The 25,727-nt window shown below is 52.8% G+C and overlaps 1 protein-coding gene across 5 annotated transcripts in view; it reads right to left on the reverse strand.

Moving 5' to 3' along the window:
• Window positions 1-747: 747 nt before the first annotated feature.
• Window positions 748-25,727, reverse strand: part of UBR4 (ubiquitin protein ligase E3 component n-recognin 4) — a 134,698-nt gene continuing 109,718 nt past the window's right edge. For all 5 annotated transcript variants that reach the window (XM_004741340.3, XM_004741338.3, XM_045063850.1 and 2 more), the window contains 16 exons: window positions 23,338-23,425; window positions 22,682-22,809; window positions 21,554-21,661; window positions 20,870-20,989; window positions 19,941-20,131; window positions 19,327-19,500; window positions 18,854-18,953; window positions 14,253-14,471; window positions 13,265-13,378; window positions 11,955-12,097; window positions 11,410-11,535; window positions 10,160-10,354; window positions 7,304-7,528; window positions 4,115-4,205; window positions 3,324-3,486; window positions 748-1,134 (listed from right to left, as the gene is read on the reverse strand). In XM_004741340.3, coding sequence (XP_004741397.1) covers window positions 1,070-1,134; window positions 3,324-3,486; window positions 4,115-4,205; window positions 7,304-7,528; window positions 10,160-10,354; window positions 11,410-11,535; window positions 11,955-12,097; window positions 13,265-13,378; window positions 14,253-14,471; window positions 18,854-18,953; window positions 19,327-19,500; window positions 19,941-20,131; window positions 20,870-20,989; window positions 21,554-21,661; window positions 22,682-22,809; window positions 23,338-23,425 — 2,250 coding nt within the window. In that variant the 3' untranslated portion in view covers window positions 748-1,069. The remainder of the gene's footprint in view (window positions 1,135-3,323; window positions 3,487-4,114; window positions 4,206-7,303; window positions 7,529-10,159; window positions 10,355-11,409; window positions 11,536-11,954; window positions 12,098-13,264; window positions 13,379-14,252; window positions 14,472-18,853; window positions 18,954-19,326; window positions 19,501-19,940; window positions 20,132-20,869; window positions 20,990-21,553; window positions 21,662-22,681; window positions 22,810-23,337; window positions 23,426-25,727) is intronic.

A 25,727-nucleotide genomic window follows, 5' to 3' on the forward strand; every position in this document is an offset into this window, starting at 1 on the left:
CAAAAGATGGCCATGAGCAAGCTCCTCCTCCCCACGAGGCCACACCTGGCACAGCCCTGCCCTAGAATCTGGAGAGGAGGCCTTATGCATCCTGCTACCTCACTAGCCACAGGGCCGCTGCCCAGGAGCACGGGAAAGTGGCTTTCAAGGCCCCCAGAGGCAGCTGCCACCGTGGTGCGGGACACAGCTTCGGGGGAACAGACCCGCCAACGATGCCCGTCCCCAAGCCCTTTCCTTCAGGGCCACTGGGAAGACCAGAAGTGCACGCGTGCACACACACGCACACACACGCACACACACGCCCCGCAGAGACTGGAGCGCAGCAGAGAGTGGCTCGGGAAAGGGCAGCAATGACCCCGGGCCCTCTCCTAACACAGCAGCCCTGAAGCAAGTCGCCAAAGGCTCTCCGACGCACAGAGAGCAGGAACGTCAAGCGCCCTCACTCCACCGCGCCTGCCTCCGGCCGAGGACTGCAGGCACCCGCTTCGCGAGTCTTTGGGTTCCAGCTCTTAAGGCCAAAAAACTAAGAGAGGCCGAGGGGTCTGTTTTAGGAAAGCTCACACTCCTCAAACACGTTGCCCCGGCTCGCCGGCCAAGAGCAAACGGGCTCCGTCTGGTGCTGACAAGAATGATGACTCGGCTACATCAGTCTTCCTGCGCTCACACCAGAAAGCGCCGCGGGGCCAAGGACAGCGTCCGGCCAGGGGCACTGAGGGCGGGTTTAAGCAGCAGGCGACACCTTCTCTCTCAATGTGTAGTCAGTCAGTCGTTTATTTCTCAAGATGTGCACACTCAGGTGCTGAGTCGGCCAGGCCAGCTCGTGGCTCCTAGGTACGTACGGGTCCTTCCGTGGCTCGGGTTACAGACAACTTCATAGCTAGTGCAACACACACACAAGATAAAACAGGAAGCCTAAAAGCCCCAAGCCACTCCAAGAAGACATGAGAGGGGGAGGGAGGAATGATGCCGCAGCGTCCCGCGGGGGGAGTCAATGCACAGGAGGGAAGAACACGGCGGACGGAAGGCAAGCTAGCTTCGGTCTTTGCCCGCGGCAGCTTCCGTGGGGTGCTCAGGGGACTGAGTTCAACAGGTCCTTCAGGAAGCTCTCGGGATCGGTGACTTCTGATAACAGGCCTGGAAAACGGGAGGGCAGAGGTGGTTAGGCACCGGCACACACAGCCCCCGGCCCCACTGAGTCACGGCTGCCCCATCTGTGCAGAGAACATGGTGTGCCCCGACAAGCTCCGACACGGCCGCTCTCTGGGGAGACAGTCACCAAGAAAGCACTCTCGTCCTGTCAGAAGAGTTAGCTGTGTTCCAGGACTGGGCGCCACTGCGTGTTTAAAGGTGTTAACACAGCAGAGGCCGACCCTAAGGCTGCCCGGAGCAGAGCTCCAAACCCGGGTCCGTGGACCACCGCACAGGGGCAGGAGGTGGGGCGACACCTCCAGTCCGCTGACACCGAGTGCGAAGCAGAGGGGCTGTCTGAGGGGAGCGAGTCCACAGCATTCAGCCCACTCTCGGAGGGGTCAGGGCCAAGGAAAAGCTAACACCGGCGCCCCCCAAGGGCGGGGAGGAGGAGGAGAGCAGGGTAGTAGGCCGCCCCCCGCCGGGCTCAGCTGGGCTTCGTCCCAACCTCTAGTGAGCCGCCAGAGCCCCCCCTCACCAAGCAGGGCGCTCCCGTTTCAGTCCTGAGTGGTCAAGCCCGAGGCCCGGTGCCACTAACACCAAAGTTCTCTCTGCAGCACCACTAGCGGAGTGAAGCCTGGCACCCATCACCCCTTGTTGGCTTTGGAAGCTGTTTTTGCCTTTGCATCGAGTAGGGTGTGTCTGATGTTCTGAAATTTTCTACCAGTTTAAACAAAGCAACAAAATTGTGCTATAAAACCCGGACCTGAGTGAAGCCAACAGAGGCTCCCCGCCCGTCGGGCTCCCGCTCTCCCCGGCTTCAGGCCACGGGCGCTGCCATGAGCTGCAGGGCGGCTGGGAAGCCCCGGAATGAGCTGAACACCTTCCACCCCTGCCACCTCCTCCCCTTTTACTCAGACTCTTCAGTTCCCACTCACAGCCTGGGTTCAGACAGCCCCAGGGCCTTGGTGACGGGCAGAGCGCAGCACTGAGGACACACGTAACCCGGGCCACCTGCTCGTAGGCAGGGACCGCTCCTGGGGCGAAACGTCAAAGCTAACAGTTAAGACACTGAGCTGAGCAGTGCCAACGTGTGACCGCCAGATCCCAGGGTCGGCCCCAGGCCAACAAAGGCACGTGGCTATGCTCAGCTTCCACGGAGGCCACCTCAGAGCATGGCCACACTAGAAGCTCCAGAGCACGTGGGGCACTCCATCAGGTGGCACTGAGCTGGGAGGAAGTGGCATTCCCAAGGAGCATCGCTCTGGACCTCTGAGGGTATGGCTCCCGGTGGACAACAGATAGGAAAATGCTAGTGGAGGCTTTCTCTTCACAGAGAGATCTGAGGAGATTTTTTTTCTAGCTTCTTCACACTTCACAAAAAGCAGGAGTGAGGCAGGTCCTGTCCCCTTGGCCTTGGCTCTGGCAGCTGTCCCCCGGCAAGGCCGGCAGTGACCGGATTCTGCTGCACCAGCGCCCGCAGCCTGACGGGACCTTTACAACCTGCTTGCATTTCCCCAACCACCTCTGCCGCCGTCACTGGGGCTTGCTGATGAGATGCCATGTTTGCAAGGAGGATGACAAGTTTGTAGGCAGCATCTGCAGCCAGGAAAGAACTAGAACTTCCTTCTCACCAGCTGTGGGATGAGGGACTATCTAAGGGTGTCTCGAAAGACAACAGTTCAAAGTGCTGCCGTGCTTTTCCCAAGCAAGAGGCTCTTTGCTCTGTTTTGATATTTACCACTTATTTTTAGAATTCGAGTTGAACACTCCCCTCTTTGCCCCGGGTAGCTGTGACAAGTTTCAGTCCCCAAAAGGCAGGAAGAAGGCAGGTCAGCTCAATGTGAATTCTCTGAACTGTCATAAAAAGCCAGGAATTTAAAAGAGGCGCTACCAATTTTTTAGGTATGTCCCACAGGAAAGAACTAATCCCCAAAGCCTCAGTTACCCCATCTGTAAAGTGGGGGTAACCGTGGTACCGCCTCAAACACGTGAGCAGCCCAGGGCCTGGGAGGCAGGAAGTCCCCACATGCCCCACCCGCTGTGCTTACTACCAGGGCCTGGTGTTTACATCTCCCTCCCAGATCTTGCTTGTGTGTCTGCTGCTGAGAAGATGAAAGCTAAGATCAGCCCCACTAAGATACACGTGGATTCTGCTGGAAAAGATCTTTGATGGATAAATCCTTGACACTGACCAGCCGCATCGAGGAACTCCGAGAAGGTCTCCACTGGCATGAACTCCTCCTGGAAGGTCTTCAGGGCTTTGTCAGCAGCTTCGTGGATGGGCATGTCGTTGTGGCGGATGTATTCCGCTAGAGAGCAGGACCAGCCTCCCTCCGTGTTACTGGTAGGCACCTTCTACAAGAACCAACAGGAGACAGGCCCGGGGCTGGATTACTTAATGCCTCGAGTCAGTCAGGCGCTCTCAGTGCCAAAAAGCAGCCCTCCTCCTTCCCCCCACATCAAAGTTTCCCTGGAGGACGTGTTTTGCTTCTAGGAACAACAAAGTCTCGTGTCATTCCTCTTGTAGCCCCTTAATGATGCACCACATCACGTGACCTCCAAGCTACAAGTGACCGCTCTTCCTGGCACAGGACCCATCTGCATTTCCCCAGGAAAGGGACACTAACCAGGCCTCAACTGAGCGGCACCCCCCCGACCCCAGGGTTCCCTTGAGGCAGAGGGCAGTGTCCGTCCTGTGAGCTGGGCCGGAGTGAGTCACACTCGCACCAGGCAATGCAGGTCACCCAGACAGAGCGGACAAGAATGAACGAGGGCGACGCGGAGGGCAGCGCGGCCTCGGCTGCACTCGTGCATCAGACGGCAGGCTCTCAGTGAGCATGCGGATCCTTCCCAGGTCGGTGGTTTGCCGCCGGTAAGAGGCCGTGGAGGAGCCGCCACCAGGCCACAGAGCACACGTGGCGCCAGCAGCACAGACCTTTCCCACCCTCGCAGAAACCAGCCGAGTTTCCAGCGGCTTCCCTACCTTAAACATGTTGTAAATGAGATCGACGAGGGCCCAAAAGAGAAGGGAAGAGCGGTACGCAGAGTAGTCCTTCACGGCCTTGTCTGTCAGCCTGGAAAAGAAAATCCGATGGCGTGCCCATGAAGACCCTGGCCCGACACGCACGAGGACAGAGCAGAGCAAGACGGCAGCAAGGCCAGGGTGGCATTAATCTGTGTGCCACTCCACTCCTGCCGCCTAGCTTGTCAGAATAAAGCAGCTGTGGGCAAGAACCTCTGAAGCCGGGACAACGATGCATGACATACCCGACACACCCGTTGTACGGACTCTCTTCCAGATCAGGGTGAATCAGAACCGGGGGGACATAAGGTGCACGTGGCAACCCAAGACATGCCAAGGGGTCCCACATGTCCCGGTCTTCAGCCCCCACACAAGCCCTTGGACTTGATGGCCCTCATAAACGAAGTGGGAGACAGGGTTTTTCCTCACTCCTGACATTCCCCCGGGAGAGTTTTCGCACACAGCAGACCCAAGCCTGCCAAGAATAGGGATTCGGCAACCACAGACTGTGTTAGAAAGACAGCAAGCTGGCAGGGGTGGGGGCGCAAGAGTAGTATGTAGGACAGCTCCTCAGTCCTGGTTAATCCCAGAGCTGCCACCACACCCTCTGCCCCTGCCCAGGACCATCTCCACTCAACCCAGTGATTCAGTGTAGGAAGAAAGGCCAGTAGGCCCTCAGAACGCTGGGGGTGGCCTGTGACACCGTCCCCTGCCCTCTCGGCAGACAATGCTGGTGTGAGGAGCAATGACCCTGAATCACAGTGGTAAAGCCACTGTGACAAGACAGCCCTGACCCCCTCTGCACCGGCAGTGAAAGATCAGCGCAAGGGCTCGGTTACTACCAAGGGTTTGGTTTTGTTTGCAAACTGCCTCACATCCGAAGTAAAAGCTAGATGAGCCCTTGTCGTGGGAATCCTGTATCTCAGAACACACTGGAACAAAGCTCATAACTAAAGGGACTAAAATGTAGTATTAAGTGTATGTAAGAATCAGCGAAGTGAGACAGGCAAAGAGATTACCACCGAAGCCGAGACGATCCCGTATGGGCCTCAAGCAGAGACTGCTGAGCGGGGCATGGGCCACCCAAGCCCACACGCAACAAACATAAATTAACTAACAAAAGTAAGGTAAAACAATAACAAAGTGAGACAATTCTGTTTGCTCAATATTCTTCCTGTTCCCTCCCTGCACTCCACTGTCCTCCAAAGCACCCGCTCTCTCCAGCGGCCCTGAATGGGGACCCTGCAGCCTCGAGTGAAGTTGGCTGCTAGACAGGCCAGGGGACCAGGGGGACATCCGCCCCTCTGCAGCTATGCACGCTGCATACAAGCCACCAGATAAGGCTCTGACGGAAGCCTAAGAAGTCCCAGGCCTCACTACTGGCAAGCTGCTGGCAGAGGAGCCCTTCTTCTGTGTAAAACACGTGGAAGGGGCCAGCTTCTCTTGTGCAAATCCCTAGATTTTTCTATCAGCTGCTGCCTCCCACCCCATCATGGACTTACAACAAAGCCTCCTGCCAGGGACACCCTCTGATGTCACCCTCTGAGTGTCCCTCCAGCACAGTCTCTCCTCAGAGGGTGTCCCAATATGGGGCTCACGCCCGGCACCTCCCCGGCTCTGTCTCAGGGGAGTCCGCTCGGGCCTCCGCCCCACGCCAGGTTTGGTGGCTGCCATGCTGTGCTAAGCAGGAATCATGAGTGACCTGCCCAACTTAATTATTTTAGGCTAATTAGCAAAGGTGACTAAACCGCCACAGAGAAAACAGCAGCTTGGGAGCAGAGCCCACACTGGCGTTTCTGCATAAGCTGTGGCCACACGTGCCTCTCCTGAACTGCGTGGGACAGTGATGAATTCTGGTCTCTTCACTGAAAGCAGAAGAGCTCCTGTGGGTTCAGATTCCACACCTGCCACTGACAGCCAGTGCCCCACAAAGAGCCACTTTCTGAGCCCCGGAGACGGGCTGAGGCTGGCTTATCAACAACCTGTTCTCTTCCAGATCGAACTTTTGACTTCTAGCAGCTAGTTCCGCATGAATGCTTTGGACTCCGGGAAACACCAGAAGGTGCTACGTCTGGAATGGGGGAGGGGTGAGGTGGCTGACAAGATTCGCTGCCTCCTCCTCTCCACAGAGCAGCAGGTACCGGCCAGACTCAACAGCAGAACCCCAACCTGGTCTCTCTGAGGGTGGGAGGCACCTGTGGCCAGCAAAGTGGCCTCAATCAGAGCTGGTGGGGGTTGAAGTACCGGATGTGCCAATTCAGGCACACGACTCTCGCCCCCGCCGGTCTGTGCCCCTTGGTCTGTCATTGTTAGGGGCTGGAAAGCTCCTCCTCCGCTCCCTGGTTGGCCTACAGATGTGGAAATGTTTCCTCAGATTCTAGCAAAAGCAGACAGACAAGCCCAGATCTTCCACTCCAGGGAAGTGGCAGAAGCTGACAAACCTACAGCCTACTCTGGACTCCAGGACAGGCAGAGACTGCGCGGGGCCACCACGCACCTAGAGGAGTGCCCACGGAGTCCACGCAATGTGTGGAAATCTGCGGTCATCTCTAAGGGCTTCTTGTTGTTTATAGTCATTTCTCTTAAGATGCCGCCCATCTGACCCAAATCACAGCACCAGGTCATGAAAACAAAGACACTTCCTTCCTGAAATGTCATTCCTTCTTTGGGACACGTCCACATGAACAGGACAAGAAAGGCTCGTGGAACATGGGGCAGACAGGATAGGAAATGTGACCAAGGAGATAATGAGCATTTCGTGATCCAAAGAGAAAATCCCCAGTGCAGCCATGTGGAAGCCTTCCCAATTAAAGGCCAGCCCAGCAGGACTGGGAAAACCCAGTTACCTGCCCCAGCTCCCTGCTGGCCCTAATCCTCCTCATCAGTAGCCTCGCCCTGTGCCAGGCTGGCTGCTTCTCTGCAATCATCCAGACTGGAGCCTAGCTCCACCTTTCTAGTGGCTGAACACGAGACCCAGAGGTGGCCAGGCACCTGCCAGCCACTGGGCCTAGCCTCTCGGCATGACAGACGGAGATGAGAAGGGACAAAAGGCACTGAGTCGAGGGAGCAGGCCCTCACGCAGAACAAAGGGAGTACACAAACCAGACATTAGGAAACCCGGAAGACGGTACCCCCGAAGCAGAGACTGACCTGGTGGCTCCCCCTGGAGCCACTGCCCGGGCGTGAGAGGTCACCAACAGCCTCCGCAGGATTTCCACACGTGTGGCTCTCCACTTCTCGGGGGGAAGGATGTGGAGGGCCAGGACTGTGAAATAGTGGGGCCCATCCACTTCAAAGGCACTCTCTACCCACTTCTCCCTGGGCTGCTCCAGAAAGCCCTGGAGATTCTTCTCTTCTCGCGAAGTTGCTCGGGTTCTGGAACAAATGGGACACAATGAAGCCAGGGTAGAAGCAAGGCCTCAGCAGCAAGAAGAAAGGAAAGTTGGTCAATTTCTCTTCTTCTTTTAAGCTTCTGGAACGCATAGATCATGGAACACAGCCACCCATTTTGACTATCTCTCCCATCCCCGCTCCGAGGGCTGCTGTTTCCTTTCCAAGCCCTTCCCGGTGACACGTTCCTTTCCCTCACCAGCGCCCACCCCCCATTCAGCTCTGGAACAATTTCAAACAACTTACTGGCTCTTGGGCCCCCTTGCACATGGAGGGCACATTCACAAACACTCCCCCATCAAAGGTCTTAACAACTCTGGAAGGTGAGAGTTGGCACCTTTTTACCACAATACCTGAAGCCCAGAGCAGTGAACTGACCTTCCCAAAGCCAGCAGGTCAACAAGTGAAGGAGCCAATGTGAGCCCAGACTAGGACTCTGTGAGCCCGCCTATGTTCTCGCTCAGTCCACGCAGTCCTCACAGCTAGGCTGTCTGTGCTACGTGTACACTGGTCCCCTCTCTGGGCACTTGGGCACTCCATTTCGGTGTTTCCTTATGTGTCTACGACATCTACTTCTGGGAGAGCAATGCCCCCTGTTCTCCCTCTCGCCTGAAGTGTGGCGATGTGATCATGAACCTCACCACCAGGCACCACTCTGGGGAGCATAAAAAGGATCATCTCACCTACTCCTGACAACGGCCCTAGGACAGAGGTAATACCCTGATTCCACAGAAGGGAAACAACAGAGAAGAGGAATTTGCAGAGAAGGTAACTATTTTGCTGGAAGTCACACACTGGGGAGTGGAAGACCTAGGCTTCGAACCCCAGCAGTCCAGATGCCAAGCCGAACCTCCACATTCTCAATCCCCGTGAACCCTGCACACCACCCCCCCCTGCCCCGGCACCAGCTTCAGCGAGTAGCCACAGGAACAGCACGGGGACACCACTAGAGACCTTCCTAATCACATACTCCTGCCTTACAGCCTGAATGGTGCTCTCACAAGGGCACTGATGCTCTATCCCCATCCTGTGGGAGGAAAAGAAAGGAGGTAAGGATGGAAGTCACCAGGCCTGCAGACAGCACTAGCAAACATCGCACTGTGGGGCTGCAGGAGGAGGCCGTGGCCCTGCTTCCTTCCGCTCCCGGAGAACGGACATGGATGACAAAGACGAATGCTCCCAGCTTGACTTTCCACAACTGGGAGTCGGAAGCTCTCTGCCACTACAGTACCTGCCCAACTCTGCTCTGGTTCACAGTGTGACCTCCGTACCTGTGGACACAAATGTGCCACCCAGGCCCTGCTGTGACCAAGCTCACCCTACACTGAAGTGACCAACGAGGGAAGTGCTTGGTGGCTGGGCAACAGCGCCTCTCCACAAAGCTTCTGGTCAGCTTCTAACGGGCCTCTGAGACACAGCGGAATCCCTCCCTGAGCAAGGGACTCGAGCAAGAGTTACTAGTATCTGGCACCTGGAAACCCAGTGCCACCAAGTCGCTGGCTCTCTTCTGCCGGGCGAATCCCACTGCCTCCGTGCCCCCCTTGGAGTGAGAGGTCCACTGGGCCTCACAGCCGCCAAGAGGCAGGTCTCCACAAAGCCACGGGCTCTGTCAGAGGCCCCACGAACACCAGTAATTAGCACCGCTCAGGCCTGCAGCAGTCTGGAGAGTGGGAACATCTGTGCTGTCAATGATGTGGGTGTTTCTTCTGACGGTCTCAACAGCTTAGCAGATGAGGTCACCCACTGACAGAGACCTGCCTATGCAGCTTTTTAACAATGAGGGCTGCGGCTCAAGGTCAGCCTTCTATCTCACCGGGAAATGGGAGGGAAGGGGAAAACAACATTGTTGAAGACAGAAAACCAGAAAGGACAAGAGACAAATTGTCTGCTGCCTCACCTAGCCTGCAGCTGCCTCGGGCAGACGGTACACGGCCTTTCAACAGCCGCTGATTCCCTGCCCTACACAGGTGTCAGACTCTTGTGGGAAAACAAGGCCTAAAGCACGAAACTGTCCAAACTAAGAGCTCAAATATATTAAATCTCCTAATTCACTTTTTAAAAATCTAGGCTGAAATGAATACTATTCTCTCCCCTAATTGCTTCTTTAAAACTATACTTTTCACTATCAGCCTAACTGTTCCATGTGGGACAGCTAAAACAGATATAAACACAGGCCGTCTCTCCTATCACCAGCTAACCTGCTCAATAATCTTCAACACTCCCTGCCCCTCAACTTGCCAGAAGCACTGTTCACCGGACAGGAAACAGGTATGGCAAGTCCAGTCTCCATTTATGAGAAGGGTCTCTGGTTCTGCCGCAGGCCCTGGTCGTGAAACCCTCTCCTGTTACACCTTGTGTGCCCTTGACAGTGACTGTGTCAGCTCTGACCCACGCACCCCCCCCATCCAAGAGCTCCGAGTCCCATGAGGAGAGGAAGCGACAGGGCAGTGGAAGCTAAGGAAGTCTGGTGGTCTGGCCTCGCCCAGTTCCTGCTCCCCTCTGGGTAAGAGACCGTCCAAAGACACAGCCCTCGGCTGTCCAGAAAGTGGAGACCTCGTTGGGCAGAGGGGCACAGGAGGACCGGCTGGCCTCTGCCCATGGGGCTGAGATACTGACGTGTTCAGGACGTAAAGCACAGTGTGAATGATGTAGGGGATCAGGTGGATGTTGCTCTCCCGGCCGCCCCCACCAGTATCCGCGCTGAACGACTGCTCCATGGCGAAGCGCAGGAAGAGCAGCTTGAGGTCGTGGATGTTGAGCTGGTACGTGGGCTCCCGCTGGCCCGTGCACTCCTGGAGGTAAGTGTTGTGCCTGGGGAGCAACAGAGCAAACATCGGTGAGCAAAACAAGTTCCCTGGGGACAGCCTGGCTTGGAAGGCAGAGGCCCCGGCACAGCATGGCCTGATGGCTGCAAAGGCCACGCAGGCAGAGGAGAGAAGGGCCGAGCCGAGGATGGGAACGGGCACCCGCAGGAAAATGGGAACAGAGGACATTTCCTTTTCTGCTAGGATGGAACAGGATGCTCTCCAAGCTCTGAGTGGAGCTCAGCAGTTTTGGGCGGCCCACTTCCTGATGGACAAATGTCACAGACTGTATCATAGCCAAATCTGAAAGTACATTTTGGAAGAAGAAATGTGGAAGGTATTAACTCTGACAAGGTGATCTATCCATAAGTATCTTTCCTCAACTTCCAAACGAAAGGTATTTTTCTACATCAGTGTATGCCATTCATCAGCCTGGGCTCTGTGTGTGTGACCTTGGTGATTTACCTGACCTCTCTGTGCCTCAACTTCTTCATCCAGAGAATGAATGTGTGTAGTTAACAGCACACGGTAAGCATTTCAATACACTGCCCATCATTACTACTGGTAGGTACCTTTCCATCCCTGAGCCTTCTAACAGGACGCGGGGTGGGGCACCACTCCCCAGGGCACCGGCAAGAGCAGGGACCTCATCAAAGCTTTAACGACTCGACTCTGAGGAATGAGAGATGCCTGAAAGGAACCTGATACTCCCATGCCACCCAGCTATTTGCATTAAACCTTAGAGGCACACGCTGCAGAAGAGAAATCTCAGAAATGTCGACTTTGGGGACAAAGTCAGGGTCCCATGTTTTATGCCCTGAGATCGACAAGGGAGAAGAGGGAATGGATAACCAGACGTTTCACGTGGTGTACCAGATGCTGAGGGTGTTGGTCTCTCGCAGCCGAGTTCTTCCCTCTTTCAGACGCAACTTCTCTGCCAGCACGCAGAGAAACCAGGGTTCCCAAGGACAGCGACAGGTCTCCGGACCAAGCTGATCGCTGATCTCCCCCCTTCTCCTGGCAACCCCCTCTTTTCTGCCATGCACACTGCTCAACACTCACCTTGCCAAGCAGGTGGCAAAAGCGGATTCAGGGACATGGGGTCCCCAGACCGGAAGGAGCCCATTGCACTTAGTGTTGGCGTTCTGAAGCGCAGCACTTTCCCACTCTTCCCGGCCACGAGCCAACCTGGATTGGGAGGACAGCAGGGACATGTGACTGCTGGGACTGCTGTGGCAACCTGGGCGAGTGCAGGTGGGGAAAGGCCTGCTACCACTAAGGAGAGAAGCTTGCCCACGCACCCGGCTCCAGAGGGCTCAGCACTCTCCATCGCAGGGCAGTGAGCGCTAACTGCTGCTTCGGGGAGGTGAGGTTGCTTTCTCCAGCCTTAGGCCACAAGCCCAGCAGATTTCCTAGTCTTAAGGCATGGGTGGCTCTTGGGCCTGTGTGGTGTAAGGCATGACACCCTACTTCTGAGACGAAAAGCTCACGGTCAGAATCCTACCTCCTCCCAGTACAGGGCCCTGGGCAAGCTGCCCCCACTCTGACGCAGCACGGGCCTGGCAGAAACAGCTGAGGAAGCAGCCTACAGAGGAGCCCGGGCCTACCTGACAGCAGCTAGGTGGCAATCGTAGTGCACGATGTTGAAGTGAGACACGGTGCTGTAGCCCTGCTGTTTCCGGGGCTTGTTCTCCATCTCTTCCAAGGCTACCCGCTTGGTGAAGGTATAAATGCCCAGGACTTTTGCGGGCTGTAAAGACACCAGGAGAAGGTGAGGTGACTCCCAAGGCAGGCTTTGGGAGGAGGCAAAGCCAAAGAGAGGGACCCGCAGGCTTCCCCCACCAAGAAGGAATGTACTCAGAGCAGCGGTGCTGGGTCAGCACCTAGGTCTCTTGGTTACGCACTTGGCCAGGCACAGCCCTAGGGAGACGAGGAACATGGGGAGCAACCAAAGTAAAGCAGAGGCTATGCGAATGGGAAGGCAGACATGGAAGTCTGCATTGTCCCTCTTTTCTTTTGGCTGCTTTATACAGCTGAAAAGAAAGAACAAAGTGCCTTCTGGGTAAGTCACTTGCTTTACAAAACTTATCAGGCTGTTCCCAGGAGCCTGTGCCATCAGCAGGACTTAGAAAGCTTGCAGTCCTTCAGTAGCATGGACACTAAGCAGGACGTTCGAGCTGGAAGGGACGAGGATGCCTTGTAGGCCTTTAGGGGTATAAATGGGTCACTTGCTGCTCTGCTCCTTTCAGTTGTAAATCTAGTCTGGTAGAAGTCCTGATATCCAGGATACCAGATATCCTGGTTAGAAGCAGAATGATGTATTTTTTTAAAGCCCCAGGTCTGGAGTCAGAGAAGCATGGGCTAGAATTCTGGCTTTGTCACATGACCCTTGTTTTCCCATCCATAATTTAGGGGTTCTGTAGCTTTAAAGACAAAATTACAGAAAACTCTGGGCACTTGGACTAGCATACAGAAGGAATTCAGTGAGTGGTGGTTCCAACGATGATGGTGGTGGTGGTCATGGTGGTGGTGGTGGCGGCAGCGGGGGCAGTGGGGGCGGTGATGATGGTGATGATGGTGGTGGCGGTGGGGATGGTGGCGGCCGTGGGAGCCGTGGGGGCGGTGGGGCGGTGGGGGTGGTGATGATGGCAACGTGGTGGCACTGGTGGTGGTAGCAGTGGTGGTGGTGGTGGTGGGGGCAGCGGTGGTGGTGATGGTGGTGGCGGTGGCAGTGGTGAGGATGGCGATGGTGAAGACTCATGTTCAGAGCAGTCTGCCTTCCTCCTTTTAGAAAGGACAGCTGGCCCGGAGACAAGCCTCGACACCAGCTCATCTAAGAATGAGGAGGTGCACAGGAGAACGATGCCACCGAAGCAAGCAGCCAGGCTGCCCACCAGGCTCAGGCCAAGCACTCTACCTGGAACTTGTACCCTTCCCTGCAGATGCAGCACGTGAGGCCCGGCTCCTCAATCAGCTCCTCCATCTGCTTCAGGAGCGCTGTTTTGGTCACGACCTGTCCCTTCTCGTTTGTCTGTGGGGGAACCCAAGTGGCATGTCAGAAAGTGATTTCCACCCGCCCCCCACCCTAGCTTGGGATGCTCAGGAGCTTCCCTTCCACAGACACTAGAGGGAGGATGCATGGAAAGGAAACCTCTGTAGGTGGCTTCCAATGAGGGTAAAGACCCAGATTCTTCTGCTATTCTCTTCCTGCAGGCTGCCATGCGCCACCAGAAAAGCCCCCTTTCTTTGTGCCAGCACTCCCAAGTCTCAGCCACCAAGGGTTTTAGCACTAGGATTCACTTCACGGTTCCCATGGGAGTTCTCAAGCTGCCGACACCCGACCTGCTGCTCTGGAGAAGGCACTCACAGAACCACTGCTGCTTCCAACGTGGGGCAACAAGAGCAGACTACTGTGTCCAAGAGACGTGCATTCACGCTCTTGTCCACCTCTTACTAAGCATGCGCCTTGGCCTACTTCCTTCAATTCTCAGCCTCTATTACTTCAACCAGAAAACGAATACAGTAATACCACCCTCACAGAACCACAAGAGAGCTTAAATAAAGTCTTACAAGTAAGGTACCTAAGCATAGGGCCTAGCAAACAGTAAATCCTCCATGAGCAAGGGTTATCATCCCCATTTTTAGTGTTTCCCTGAATCTGTTAAGTTATTTAACCTCTGAGTCCGATCTGTGCAGCAGGACCATAGTCACACATCTTGCTGAGGGCTCTCAGGAAGATCACAGGAGGTAAAGAACCTGGCACGGAGCCTAGCACACCTGGTTCCCTCTTACTCCTCGCCAGCCTTCACCTCCACTGTCCCCAACCCAGCTCTGTCCTGAAGCATGGCTATCTCCTCCTCAGCAGCACAGACGAGAACACGGGGACTCCTGGAGAGTGGCTTTACCGTCATGCCCAGGGTGCCCAGAGCCTTCTGCCTCATTGCCATGGCCATGCGTTTCTTCTCAGCACGAGTCTCCCTGCGGGCAGCGTCAATCTTCTTGTTTACATCAGGGTGCTCCCGCAACGCCTCCAGCAGGTTCTCCGCCAGGGTCCCAATGCCCTCATCGCTGGACACCTGCTCCAGTTTATGTAGGTTTGTGATGGAGTCTGTGCCAATCAGAACCTACCAAGCAGAGACCGGGGAGATATATGCTTCCAGTTAGGTAAACAAGTATTCTATCCAGGAGCTTGTAGGTTTAGAAAACTCAACAGACTGTACTCAATCTCATGTCATCTGTTCAGTTTCAATCAGATCCTTTGTGTGCTTCAAAACTTTCAACAAATGGAGGAGGGTTTGACCCTGTCATTGACCTCTGACAGGTCACTCTCCTCTTTGGCTCCAGTGCCCCCATCTATAAAAGGGGATAGTGGGGACACCTGGCTGGCTCAGTTAAGCATCTGCCTTCAGCTCACGTCATGATCCTGGAGTCCTGGGATCGAGTCCCTCATCGGGCTCCATACTTAACAGGGAGTCTGCTTCTCCCTCTCTCTCTGCCTCTCCTCTGGCTTGTCACCCCCTCCCCCCAAATAAACAAAATTTTAAAAAAAGAGGATGGGGCGCCTGGGTGGCTCAGTCATTAAGCGGCTGCTTTTGGCTCAGGTCGTGATCATAGGATCCAGAGATGGAGCCCTGCGTCAGGCTCCCTGCTCAGCAGAAAGCCTGCTTCTTCCTCCCACACTCCCCCTGCTAGTGCTCCTCTTGCTGTGTCTCTGTCAAGTAAGTAAATAAAATCTTTAAACAAATAAAAAAATACAATAAAAAGAATAATGTCATGGTTGCAGTGAAGATTAAGAATTAGTCACAAATATTCAGATGTAAAGCACCCAACACACTGAAAGAGAAGGGGGCTCAGGTAAGATTCCCTACAGCAGCAGCACCCAATGAGGCCTGCGTGGTGGGCTCAGGAACTCGAGTAGAGCAGACCTTGACATTCATAGGGACTATGCTAAGTTCTTCCTCTGGGAGCCCTGTGTCCACACCAAACACAGGAACACAGGATTTTCTCAACCAAGGGATGCTAGAGATACAACTACAAATGGGAGTGGGGATAAGAAAACACTTTTTAAAAAACATCTATCACCAGGGACACCTGGGTAGCTCAATTGGTTAAGCGTCTGCCTTTGGCTCAGGTCATGATTCCAGAGTCCTGGGATTGAGTCCTGCATTTGGCTCCCTGCTCATCGGGGAATCTGTTTCTCCCCCTACCTGCTTCTCTCTCTGCCTACCTCTCTCTCTCCTCCCCTCTCTGACAATATAAATAAAATCTTAAAAACAAATAGTTATCATCCCGAAACCCCCGTGTTTGAGAAAGCTGGCAGTCACTGTATGACTGCATCATGTCACTGACATGGGCGGGAGAACGGAACTCGGAAACCAGGACAGGTTTGACAAAGCTCTCCAGGTGAGTGGAGAAGGAGCCCTGTCCCACCAAAATCCCCCCACCCCCTGCATAAGTATGTTAATGGTAATTACTACCGTATGGATTTGACAATAAATGCCAAACAATAGAACCAACTTGCAGTGTGAAAGCTTAGCACTCAACTGAGATCATTCGCGGCTTATAAACCTGTCCTCATAGCCGGTACGCTTCCAACCTGCACCTCAGCAAAACTACAGGTCACCTCCTGTCTCCTGCTCGTAAATGCTGAGCCCACAGTACAATGTTCCAGGGAACCCGTGCACAAGCACCCCGACAGCCTCTCGCTGGGCGGTCGCTGCATGCGTGCGTGTGCACACATCCACAGGAAGCCGTGCATCAGGTACTGGGGAGACAAAGGCCTGATCCTCCCGAAGCTTACACTCTAACTGGGCGAGCAGACGCACATCAGCAGTCTGACGGAACAAGCCCTCCTGCTTCGAACTTCCTAGGATATCCTTCAGGGGCACCATCACTCCCCTGTCGCCCAACCCCAAACTGAGCAGAGTTCTTGACTCATCCAGCTTCTTCACCCTCATGTGCAACCAATCCCTAAATCCCCTTCATTCTGCCTCCCACACTGCGCTGAGCCCCGCCCACTGTCCACCTCACGCGCTAGCTCAGCTGCCCTCACCTCTTACCTGGATTACGATAAAAGGCAACCAACTGTCTCTCCTATCTGTCATCTCCCCTCCTTCCAGTTCATGCCCTGGGTCACAGCCCTCGGGAGAAAACACATACTCCTCTCTTTGGGGACTGTGCCCTGGTCCCATGCTGCATCAGGGTCGGCTCTCTCCGGCCCCGTCCGCCACCAACTCCCGAGCACTCCCAGCGGCCTTCTGCTCCTGAGCCTTCGCAGATGCCATCCTTTCTTCCAAAGCATCCTCCTTCTTTTGGCCCCTTTCCCACTGTACTCGTCACCGGGTACGTGGCTCTACCTTCCACCAGTGAGCTCCCAGAGGCACAGGCTATGACCACCCTGGTCGCCAGTGTCACCTTGGCCTACCACGTCACAGGTACACAACAAGCGCTGAACAGCATGCCGCTGGTCAAGTGTGAACGCCGACTCCCTAACTAAAGTCTTCGTCTGAAGAAAGTCATCTGACTTAGTAACTCCAAAGGCTGGAAATCAGCAGGCCCGAGCATGGCCACATCACAGCCCCACTCCTGGACTTACCGGCATATAAACAGATGAGACAGAAGCATAGAAACTAAGGTATGTGGCGACTCCCATGCTAGAAGAATCACCTCCACAAAGGTGTGCTAATTATGAACACCCCCATCAAACTGAACAGAAATCTGAAACACCAGAGACTGGGTGAGACGTAAGAATCCTATAGCCAAGCTACCCTACCCTACTTTTGGAATGAGCTATCAGAACCGATCACCAAGTAAGAACATGGGTTTACATTCCATGAAGAACACCATTCATAGAAAAAAAAACCAGCCACGAGGACTTTCAAAACTCAGTATCCAAAAAAAAAAAAAAAAATCCAATTAGGAAATGGGCAAAAGAGGGACGCCTGGGTGGCTCAGCCGGCTGGACGACTGCCTTCGGCTCCGATCATGATCCTGGAGTCCTGGGATTGAGTCCCGCATCAGGCTCCCAGCTCCACGGGGAGTCTGCTTCTCCCTCTGACCTTCTCCTCGCTCATGCTCTCTCTCACTCTCTCTCAAATAAATAAATAAAATCTTAAAAAAAGAAAATGGGCAAAAGATATATGCAGGCAGGTCACTGAAGACATGCAAAGCACATGGAAAGATGTACAGCACCATTAAACATTAGGGAAATACAAATTAAAATCTCCGTGAGACATCACCATCTACCTATCGAAGTGTCTAGGTGCCCCCAAATGCCGGTGACGATGCAGGGCCAGCAGCTCACTCGTACTGCTCGTGAGAACATAAAATGAGGCAGCCACTCTGGAAACCAGATTGGCAGTTTCTAATAAAATTAAATCCGCCACCACCGTACAACCCAGCAACTCCACACGTACGCATTCACCCCAGAGAAATGAAGACTGCTACACATACACAAAACGACTGCATGTGAATGTTCACGGCAGTCTCATTTGTGACTTCCCAAAACTGGCAACAGCCCAGTGTTCTTCAACGGGTGAATGGTGGGGCAGCCTGCGGAACCCACAGCACGGAACGCTACTGAGCAACACAAAGAACAGACTGTCAATACATACACCCCAGGAGGAGCCCCCAGAACGATGCCGAGTGAGAAAAGCCAAGCCCGAAAGGCTCCGTGCTAACTGACATAACACTCCTGAAGGGACAGGATTTTGGCCACGGACAGCAGATCAGGAGCTGCCGGGGATCAGTGGCAGGGTGGATGAGGGTACAAAAGGGAGTTAAGAGGGAATCTCTGCGATGACGACTGCCGTGAATCCTGACTACATCAGTATCAATATCCCAACTGTGATACTGTATGTGGCTTCATACAATGTTATCATCAAGAAATGGGTACATGGGATTTCTCCTTAACCAGTGCAGGTAAACCTACAATTACCTCAAAATGAAGTTTAATTTAGAAAAACTCCAGCCTGACCGCCTGTCTGGGCCGGTGACGATCTGTGAGGGGTACCAGATACTCCCACTCAGTGCAGGGAGATAGATCAGGGATAAGCAGCAGAATGGAATGGTGGGTCTCTCTGAGAACGAAGTTTCCAGCTGCCCGAAGCAGAGCAGGAGAGGGCGGTGATGGTTCTGTAAATGTCCCAAATGACCCCAACGACTACAGCCAGAAATCATGATTGTTTCACACTCCGGCCAGCCACACCTGCAGCTACACCACTGCTTAGCTGACCCATGGGATAATAAAGCCCCATGTAAGAAAGAGTCAAAGATGAAGTCAGTCACTATAGTTACTCCTCTCCACACAGAGCTGAATCAGGAAGATGACCCCTGAGAGGCCCCTCTACTCTAGGGGTCTTACATGCTGGGGGAAGTCACATCCTAAGGCTAATCAAGGTGGTTCTCTTCATTCAGCCACGACAATGAGACCACAGTGTGTGGTTCCTTCAGCATACATGTCCCGCCTCCAGAGTGAGGTCCATGGGCACACTGGCTACTCACTCACCTGGGTGGCAGGGTGCTGGACAGCCAGCCCACGAAGAAGCCTCAAGATGAATGGCAAGGCTGGGCGAGATAAGAACTTTTTCCAGATGTCAGCATCCAGACTGAAAAGGAAAAGCAGCTGATTAGCAGGCCAGAGGAGCAAAACCTACCTAAAAACCAGCTGTTGATTCTATTCCAGCTTCTTTAAAGGGGACCCTTCCAGAAGACCTTCAAGAATCACGAAGCATCACCCAGATAAGCTAGGCAGCCAGACGGAAGTGAGTATTCTAAACAGGAACCACTAGGCTGCCCCCACCCCGTTCCCAGCCCCAAAGGGCTCTGCGGTGGCTGAGTGTGACTTTGATGGTTTCTAGAAGGGGAGGGAGACCCTAAGGAGGGTCAAAGGGGACTGCATGGACCTTTAGGCCACAGCAATGGAGAAAAGGAACCAGAAGAGGAAAGGAAAGTGGTCACCCTGACAGAGCTGTTTCTTACTTCTTGGCGCTGGGAATGTGCTTTTTCATATAGTCCAGCGCACTCTGGGTGATTCCCTTCTGGAGAATCAGATCCTTTAGCTGATGCCCATTGCTGCTGTTTTTGATGCCAGCTGCGATCTTACAGAAGCAGTCCAGGAAGACTTTATCATCGCCACTGTGGTCTTCATCGTACCTGGAGCACAGAGCAGAGCCCCAGGTGTGAAGGAGAGAACACATGTGCATCATGTTGTCCTCCTGGTTAACGATTTTCAATAGTCTACAGGATCGAGTTTAGACTTCTTGGCATGATACAAGAAGCCCGCTGATCTGGTTCCTGTCACTCCTCCTTACCTGCTATGTCTCCCACATGCCCAAGGTTCTCTCGCGTTTTCATGTTGTCGCACACATGACTCTCTCCATCTTGTCATGCCCCTGTCCCATCACACCAGTCCCTTCACCCCCTCTGCTGAGCCAACACAACATACTGACTCCCCACTTACAATGAACCCCTTAAAGGTGGGACAAGCAAACTAAAATCTAACAGAAATCACGATTCCTCTCCTAAGTCTCACAGAACTAGCTCAGGGTGTTGGGGAGGACCTTCACGTGGCCATCTGAAATCCAAGCACATACTTGTCAAAGCTACAGTATGGTTTGAACCGCTCCACCAAGATCTGCATTTTCTCCACCTCGCCGAAGGACAGGTACGGGATGATACGGAGCAGGCCCTGCAGCACACTAGGGTTGGAGCGAACGAAGGTGCTGTTGATCTGGTCCAAGAGCATCACAAGCTGATCTTTGTCACCCGTCAGCAGGAGGTTGCCCTGCAGTAGAAAAGAGGACAAAAGGCTCAGAAACAGGGACAGGGCTTTGGCCAGCCAGTATCTGAACCCCAGATGTCACCTACCTCCATCAGAAGCTGCCTAGAAAAACTGTCTCAGTACTTCCTGGAGATTAATGAACAGTGTGAGTTCTAACTTGATACTAGTTTCTAAGTTTCTGTGTGGCTCTACTCATAGTCTCAGTCAAAAATATTAATACAATCTCCCCTCTCCCAGGAAAACAAAGGCTGCCTCATACTCAACTTGTTCACACCTCTAGCCAAAACACTGAGTACCATCGGGGACAAGAGAAGGTAAGGGTGAAATCAGTGGAGAAACACTGAACTGGGAAGCTGGAGACCCAGGTTCTCGGCCGGACTCTGCCAGCAGCCAACTACAGAACACTGAACAGCTCCCTTTACTTCTCTGGGCTGGGAGTTCCCGCTACTGGACAATGAGGGGCCGGGCTAAGGCCTGATCAGCTGGAACACGCCAGCAGTCTGTTAACGAGCAGCTTGCAAGTCAAAGAATATCCTTAGCGGCGTCGTTTCCTCCAAAGCCACAGACTTCAAGTTTCAATGCCATCACATCACCATTAGTTGAGCTTTGTCATTTCTACGACCAGAGCACGTCCAGTCATTCCTGGGGGACACAGCTGGACACACAAACAAGCCTGTTGCTCGCAACAAGACACAGTATGTACCCCCAGTGTCTGCACACAGATGGACTGGTCCCACGCACCTTGTCCTCATTCAGGGGCTCGGCGTTGGACTCATCCAGAATGATCTCCATGATGCTAAGCACCTGCTCGGCCACAGCTGCACCACCACTGTCCTTGCTTTCTTGCTCAGCTACCAGGGCCTGCAGGAGGAGACTCAGTTACTCTGAGTGTAAGACCACAACCACTCACTGCTGATGGCATTTGCTCCTCACCAATATCCTTCCTGGACTTATTGCCAAAGACGTGTGTGTGTGTGCGCGTATGTGTGTATCTGTGTGTGCGTGTGTCTGTATCTATGTGTCTATGTGTGTGTGTGTGTGTGTTGAGAGATAAGTGTGTGGACTCTTGCAGACAATGAAATCGTAATGTTCCAGATCTCTATCTTGGTTGACCCGAGGACACTGGTATTACTTCTCCAACGCTGTGCAGTCTGGACTGTTTCACAGACTAACTTCCTCTTATCTCTGATCTGAATTCAGGAAAGGGACCAGGAATGGTCTTACATGTCCTGGCAGCAGTACAGGGGTGAGCCAGCAGGAAAAGAGACAATTTAAATGATCCATGCTCTGGGGCAGTCATCCAGATAAAGATAAAGGGTTTGAAAAGGCCACAAACCCATTTCATCTGAGCCCAGAGTTGAGATGCCCCTCCTCCACCCAGGACTTCTGAGGCTCACTCTGTCATCTGCAGCCCATACTCCTTACCAGGTTTAGGGTCCCCAGCATGACATTCAAGGTGTTCATTTCCAGCTTGACCAGCTGCTGTCGGTTGACTTTTACCTTCACGCAGTAACTGAACAATTTCAGAAGCACCTGCCAAGAAAAGCCGGTCAAAACTCAAGAGGCCAACTAAGAGTATAAAACGTGGGGACAAGCAAGAAAAAAATGTCTTAGAGGGATCATGTACAATCAGTAGGCACTCTTCCCGAATTGTAGGAACAGTAAGGAAAAGTGTTTCTTGAGAAGACATATAGTAAGGTGAGGAGGCTCTCCAGCCAGACTGGCATCTTAAATAGCAATGTTCTCTGGCAACAGTCCACGTGGGCTTGGCATGTCTCTACTATCTCTAAAAGTATAACAATGACACCGATTCCCAGCAGAACAGGTGACACTTCTGTTGTCTCGAGGAAATTCCACTACTAACTCAGACTCTAAGAGTAAACAGAAAGTCCCAAAGATCATGGCCTATGGGAACTCAGAACCACATAGGTCATTTATTTTTTTATCAAGTAAGACTTTCCTTTTATCAAAATATGAAAGGTTTTTTTACATTTTCAGATTTTAATTCTTTTAATGCTTTTTAAAAAATCTTCACATAGGTCAGTTAAAACATGATTATAATAACACACATTCTCATGTCTTCCAGACCCGAAAATAATAGTGTGATATTTATGGTGCCTTTGGGATCCTCTACTCCTTAGGAGACAAATGAAAGATCCAAGCAAGATCCTACCAAAAAAATGAAAGAACTACCTAGAACATCAATTTAAAAGGCAACAGCAGAAATAATGGACTCAAGTGCAGTTTGGCGAGGAAAAACAGGCAGGAACTGGCTCCACAGGTGACTGAAGAGACGCAGCTGAAAGCACCAGTGCACTGGCTCTGGTGGGGAGACGAGAGCCAAGAAGCGGGGGACGGTGGGAGACACCGACGACACAGGACACCCAAGGGACCAGAGGGCTCAGGGAGGCTACCAGGCCCTGGGCTGGCTTGCCCCGGCCTGTGGCACCATGCCGCCCTCTAGAGTTACACAGCACAGCGGCCACAAGCTTCTCTCCCTAAGGGCTGCTCTCAAAGCAGAGGGCTGCTCCCACCTTGTTGCCCCCAACTCACGGTGAGAAGGTGGCGTCCCTGCTTGAAATCTTTGATCCCAGCCAGTCTGTTGAGCATGCACTCCAGGCCCCCACACTGGGCCATCACCCCAGCCATCTTATACACTTCTTCTTCATCCTCTTCTTCATCTGAGGGAGAAGGGAAGCCAAACAGAAATGGAAGGGAAGGATGGAAGAAAACAGATAATCCTCTTCCAGGCTGAGAGCTAGTTCCCTCTTTCTTATCTCCAAGAAAAGCAATAGAAAGTAGCAATGGGAAGTATCGAAACTGGATATTAAACTACAAGACTGAAGCCAATTACAACTACTGTATGTGAAAATACAACCACCACAACCACAACCACAACCACCACCACCACCACAAAACAAACACACACACACACACACACAATCTAAACTAAAAATAAATCTGAACTCAAGTGTGTTGCTAACTACACTTTATCCCTAATTTGTTGTTGTTTTAACTCCCGAGGGATCGGAATCGAGTCATAGATGCCTGCACTTTTCTTCAGTTGGAGAAGTAACCTCCCATCAATTCCAGTTGGAGCTAGAGAAGAATGTGTTCAGAATACCCCTAAATCCCAGGTCGGGAACCACTCACTGCCCCAGACCCCCCCCCCCACCCAAGGCGCAGCAGTGTCTGTGGGAAGGGCCTACCTGTAGTGGAATCCAGGGACTCGATAAACTCCTCAGTGGCATCGCCCAACAGCCCTCGCATGCGGTACACAATCCTCATGGGTTCCCCCTGAGCAGAGGCAGTGGACAGAGATGCTTGTAAACAGGTCCAGTAAATGCAGGGGACTCAACATCTGGCCTCATTCTTCTATTTCTCTACAAGACCTTAACCACATCTAGAATCCAAGCGTGTTGCAATTCACGTAGAAGAAAAGCAGCTAATTTTACGTAGTGTCTACTATGGGCCAGGAGTTGTGTGAAACATTTTATAAACACAATCTTGCTTAATTTCATTAAAACTGTACGTAACAACGATAATCACTATCATGTACTGAGTGTTTTACTCTGTGCTAAGTTCTATGCTGACCCAGCACTTCACATCATCCTCTTACACTAGGTGAAGCAGCTTTTTCAGAGTTATCCAATGATAAGCACAGTCTAATTCCAAGCCTGTGCCTCCTTCAGGAGCATGAATTCTAACCAACGGGGACTACTTCCCAAAGAACCAACACAAGCAAGATCAATCAGATCAAAGAGCTTTGATTCAAGACTCAGGAATCAAAAGCAAGAGCATAATCCGATCCTGAGGTCTTCGTGTAACCATGTAACAAGGAAAGAGTTCTTCCCAAGTTACTCAAGGCTTTACTGGAGGATCGTGACAGGTCCCTGTACACTGGGTACTAAGTTAGGCACTCTCCCATCTACATCGTTCTCATTTTGGAGATAAGAAACGGGTCTGAAGTCACCCTGTAAGAAATGAAGTAGAAGAGCAAGCACCACATTAATTCAGTTACCGGCCCCTAAGCCCCATGCTGAGCTTCAGGAGAGGAAACCCTTGTGGGAAAGAACCTCCCAGTCAGAAAGGCTGCTTGTAGAAGTATTCCCAGCTATGGGAGCCCAATGGGAACTTACAGAAAGAACAACAGGAGAACAAAGGCAAAAACAGAGACAGAGAAAACAGAATAGGCTCAGGGCACCTAGCTAGCACAGTCTGTTAAACGTCTGACTCTTGATTTCAACTCAGGCCATGATCTCAGGACCATGAGACTGAATCCCTGTCAGGCTCCCCACTCAGCATGGAGTCTCCTGGAGATCTCTCTCACCTTCCCCCTCTGGCCCTCTCCCCATTGGTGCGCTCTGTCTCTCTCTCTCCCTTGAGCACCTCTCGCTCTCTCAAATAAATGAAATCTTAAAAAAGAAAAGGAAAATGGAACAGGCTCTAGCCAGCAGCTAAGGAGACAGGCTGTTGATCTATGAAACAGAAGAGTGGAGCAAAAAAAGCAAGTTGATGAAGGCCCTGATAAAAAGGTACCACAAACTCTGGACTTTGCCAGAAGAACCCATCGGTGGACTGAGTCCTAATGTGAAAGGCAGGGCCCCCTCAACTTCTTCCTTGCCTCGTGGTTCAAAAGGGGAGCTGCCCATGGATGTTCTTTGGGTTCCGTGCCACCATTTCCAAGGGCAGCCATACAAGCTTGGTCTTTCATTTTTGTGTACCAAGGATCACATCTGTACCATTCTGCACTGATGCTCAAGTGTCAACAACAAGATCACTAGATGGGGCAACCTTCGATGTGGACCTCTGCCAACTGGCAGCAGTACCAACTGACCAGGACTCCCAGCACAGCAGCAGAACAGAAAGGAAACAAGCAAGAGCCTGTGTCAGACTGAAGGCCAAAATATACTAGCAGACATTACCAATGTAGTGTCTTAAACTCTCCAGAAATACTGCGACTAAACACAGAAAAGTTCACCGTGCTTCAGCAGCACACTGGCTCGCCCTACTTTTGGTTCCTTGTTTGACTCACTGACTAAAAATTACCCCACCAAAGGAACGCAAAGAAAACAGAAGGAAGGGAAAGAAACAGAAGAGGAGGAAAGGAAGGAACGGGAAAAAGGGAAGAGAAAGAGGAGGGAGGAGGAAGCGGAGTATCTGAGACCCTTAGGACGGGTCAAATAGGACTGAGGGGCCAAAGGACCAGAGCAGCGAGTGTCCTTCACTTCCCTTCCCCCTCCTCAAGAACAACTGCCTGTTTGCGTCTCAATTCCCCGGCTAGTAACACGGAACCATGCGCGCTCCTTGACGCCGCCACAGGAAAATGTTCTAAGTGACCAGGCCCCTAGAAGCAGAGAGTTCGTCTCAGTCAAGAAGTGTCCGTGTATAAAGGGTATAAAGGGTATAAAGCAAGCACACCCCATCACATGCTTCCTCCAACACTGCCCAGTCCGACCACACACGGTCAGAAACGCTCATCTTTCCCTGAAGTTCTTCTACCTCTAGTCGGGTGCCTCAAAAGGAGAACAAGACGACTGGTTTTATCCACAACCACCAACAGGGAAGGCCAGCTGTGGGAGTGCGGTCACCAGCGGAA

This window comes from Mustela putorius, unplaced genomic scaffold (genome assembly GCF_011764305.1).
Source record: "Mustela putorius furo isolate JIRA1106 unplaced genomic scaffold, ASM1176430v1.1 tig00003853_pilon_pilon_pilon, whole genome shotgun sequence".
Classification (NCBI taxonomy): domain Eukaryota; kingdom Metazoa; phylum Chordata; class Mammalia; order Carnivora; family Mustelidae; genus Mustela; species Mustela putorius.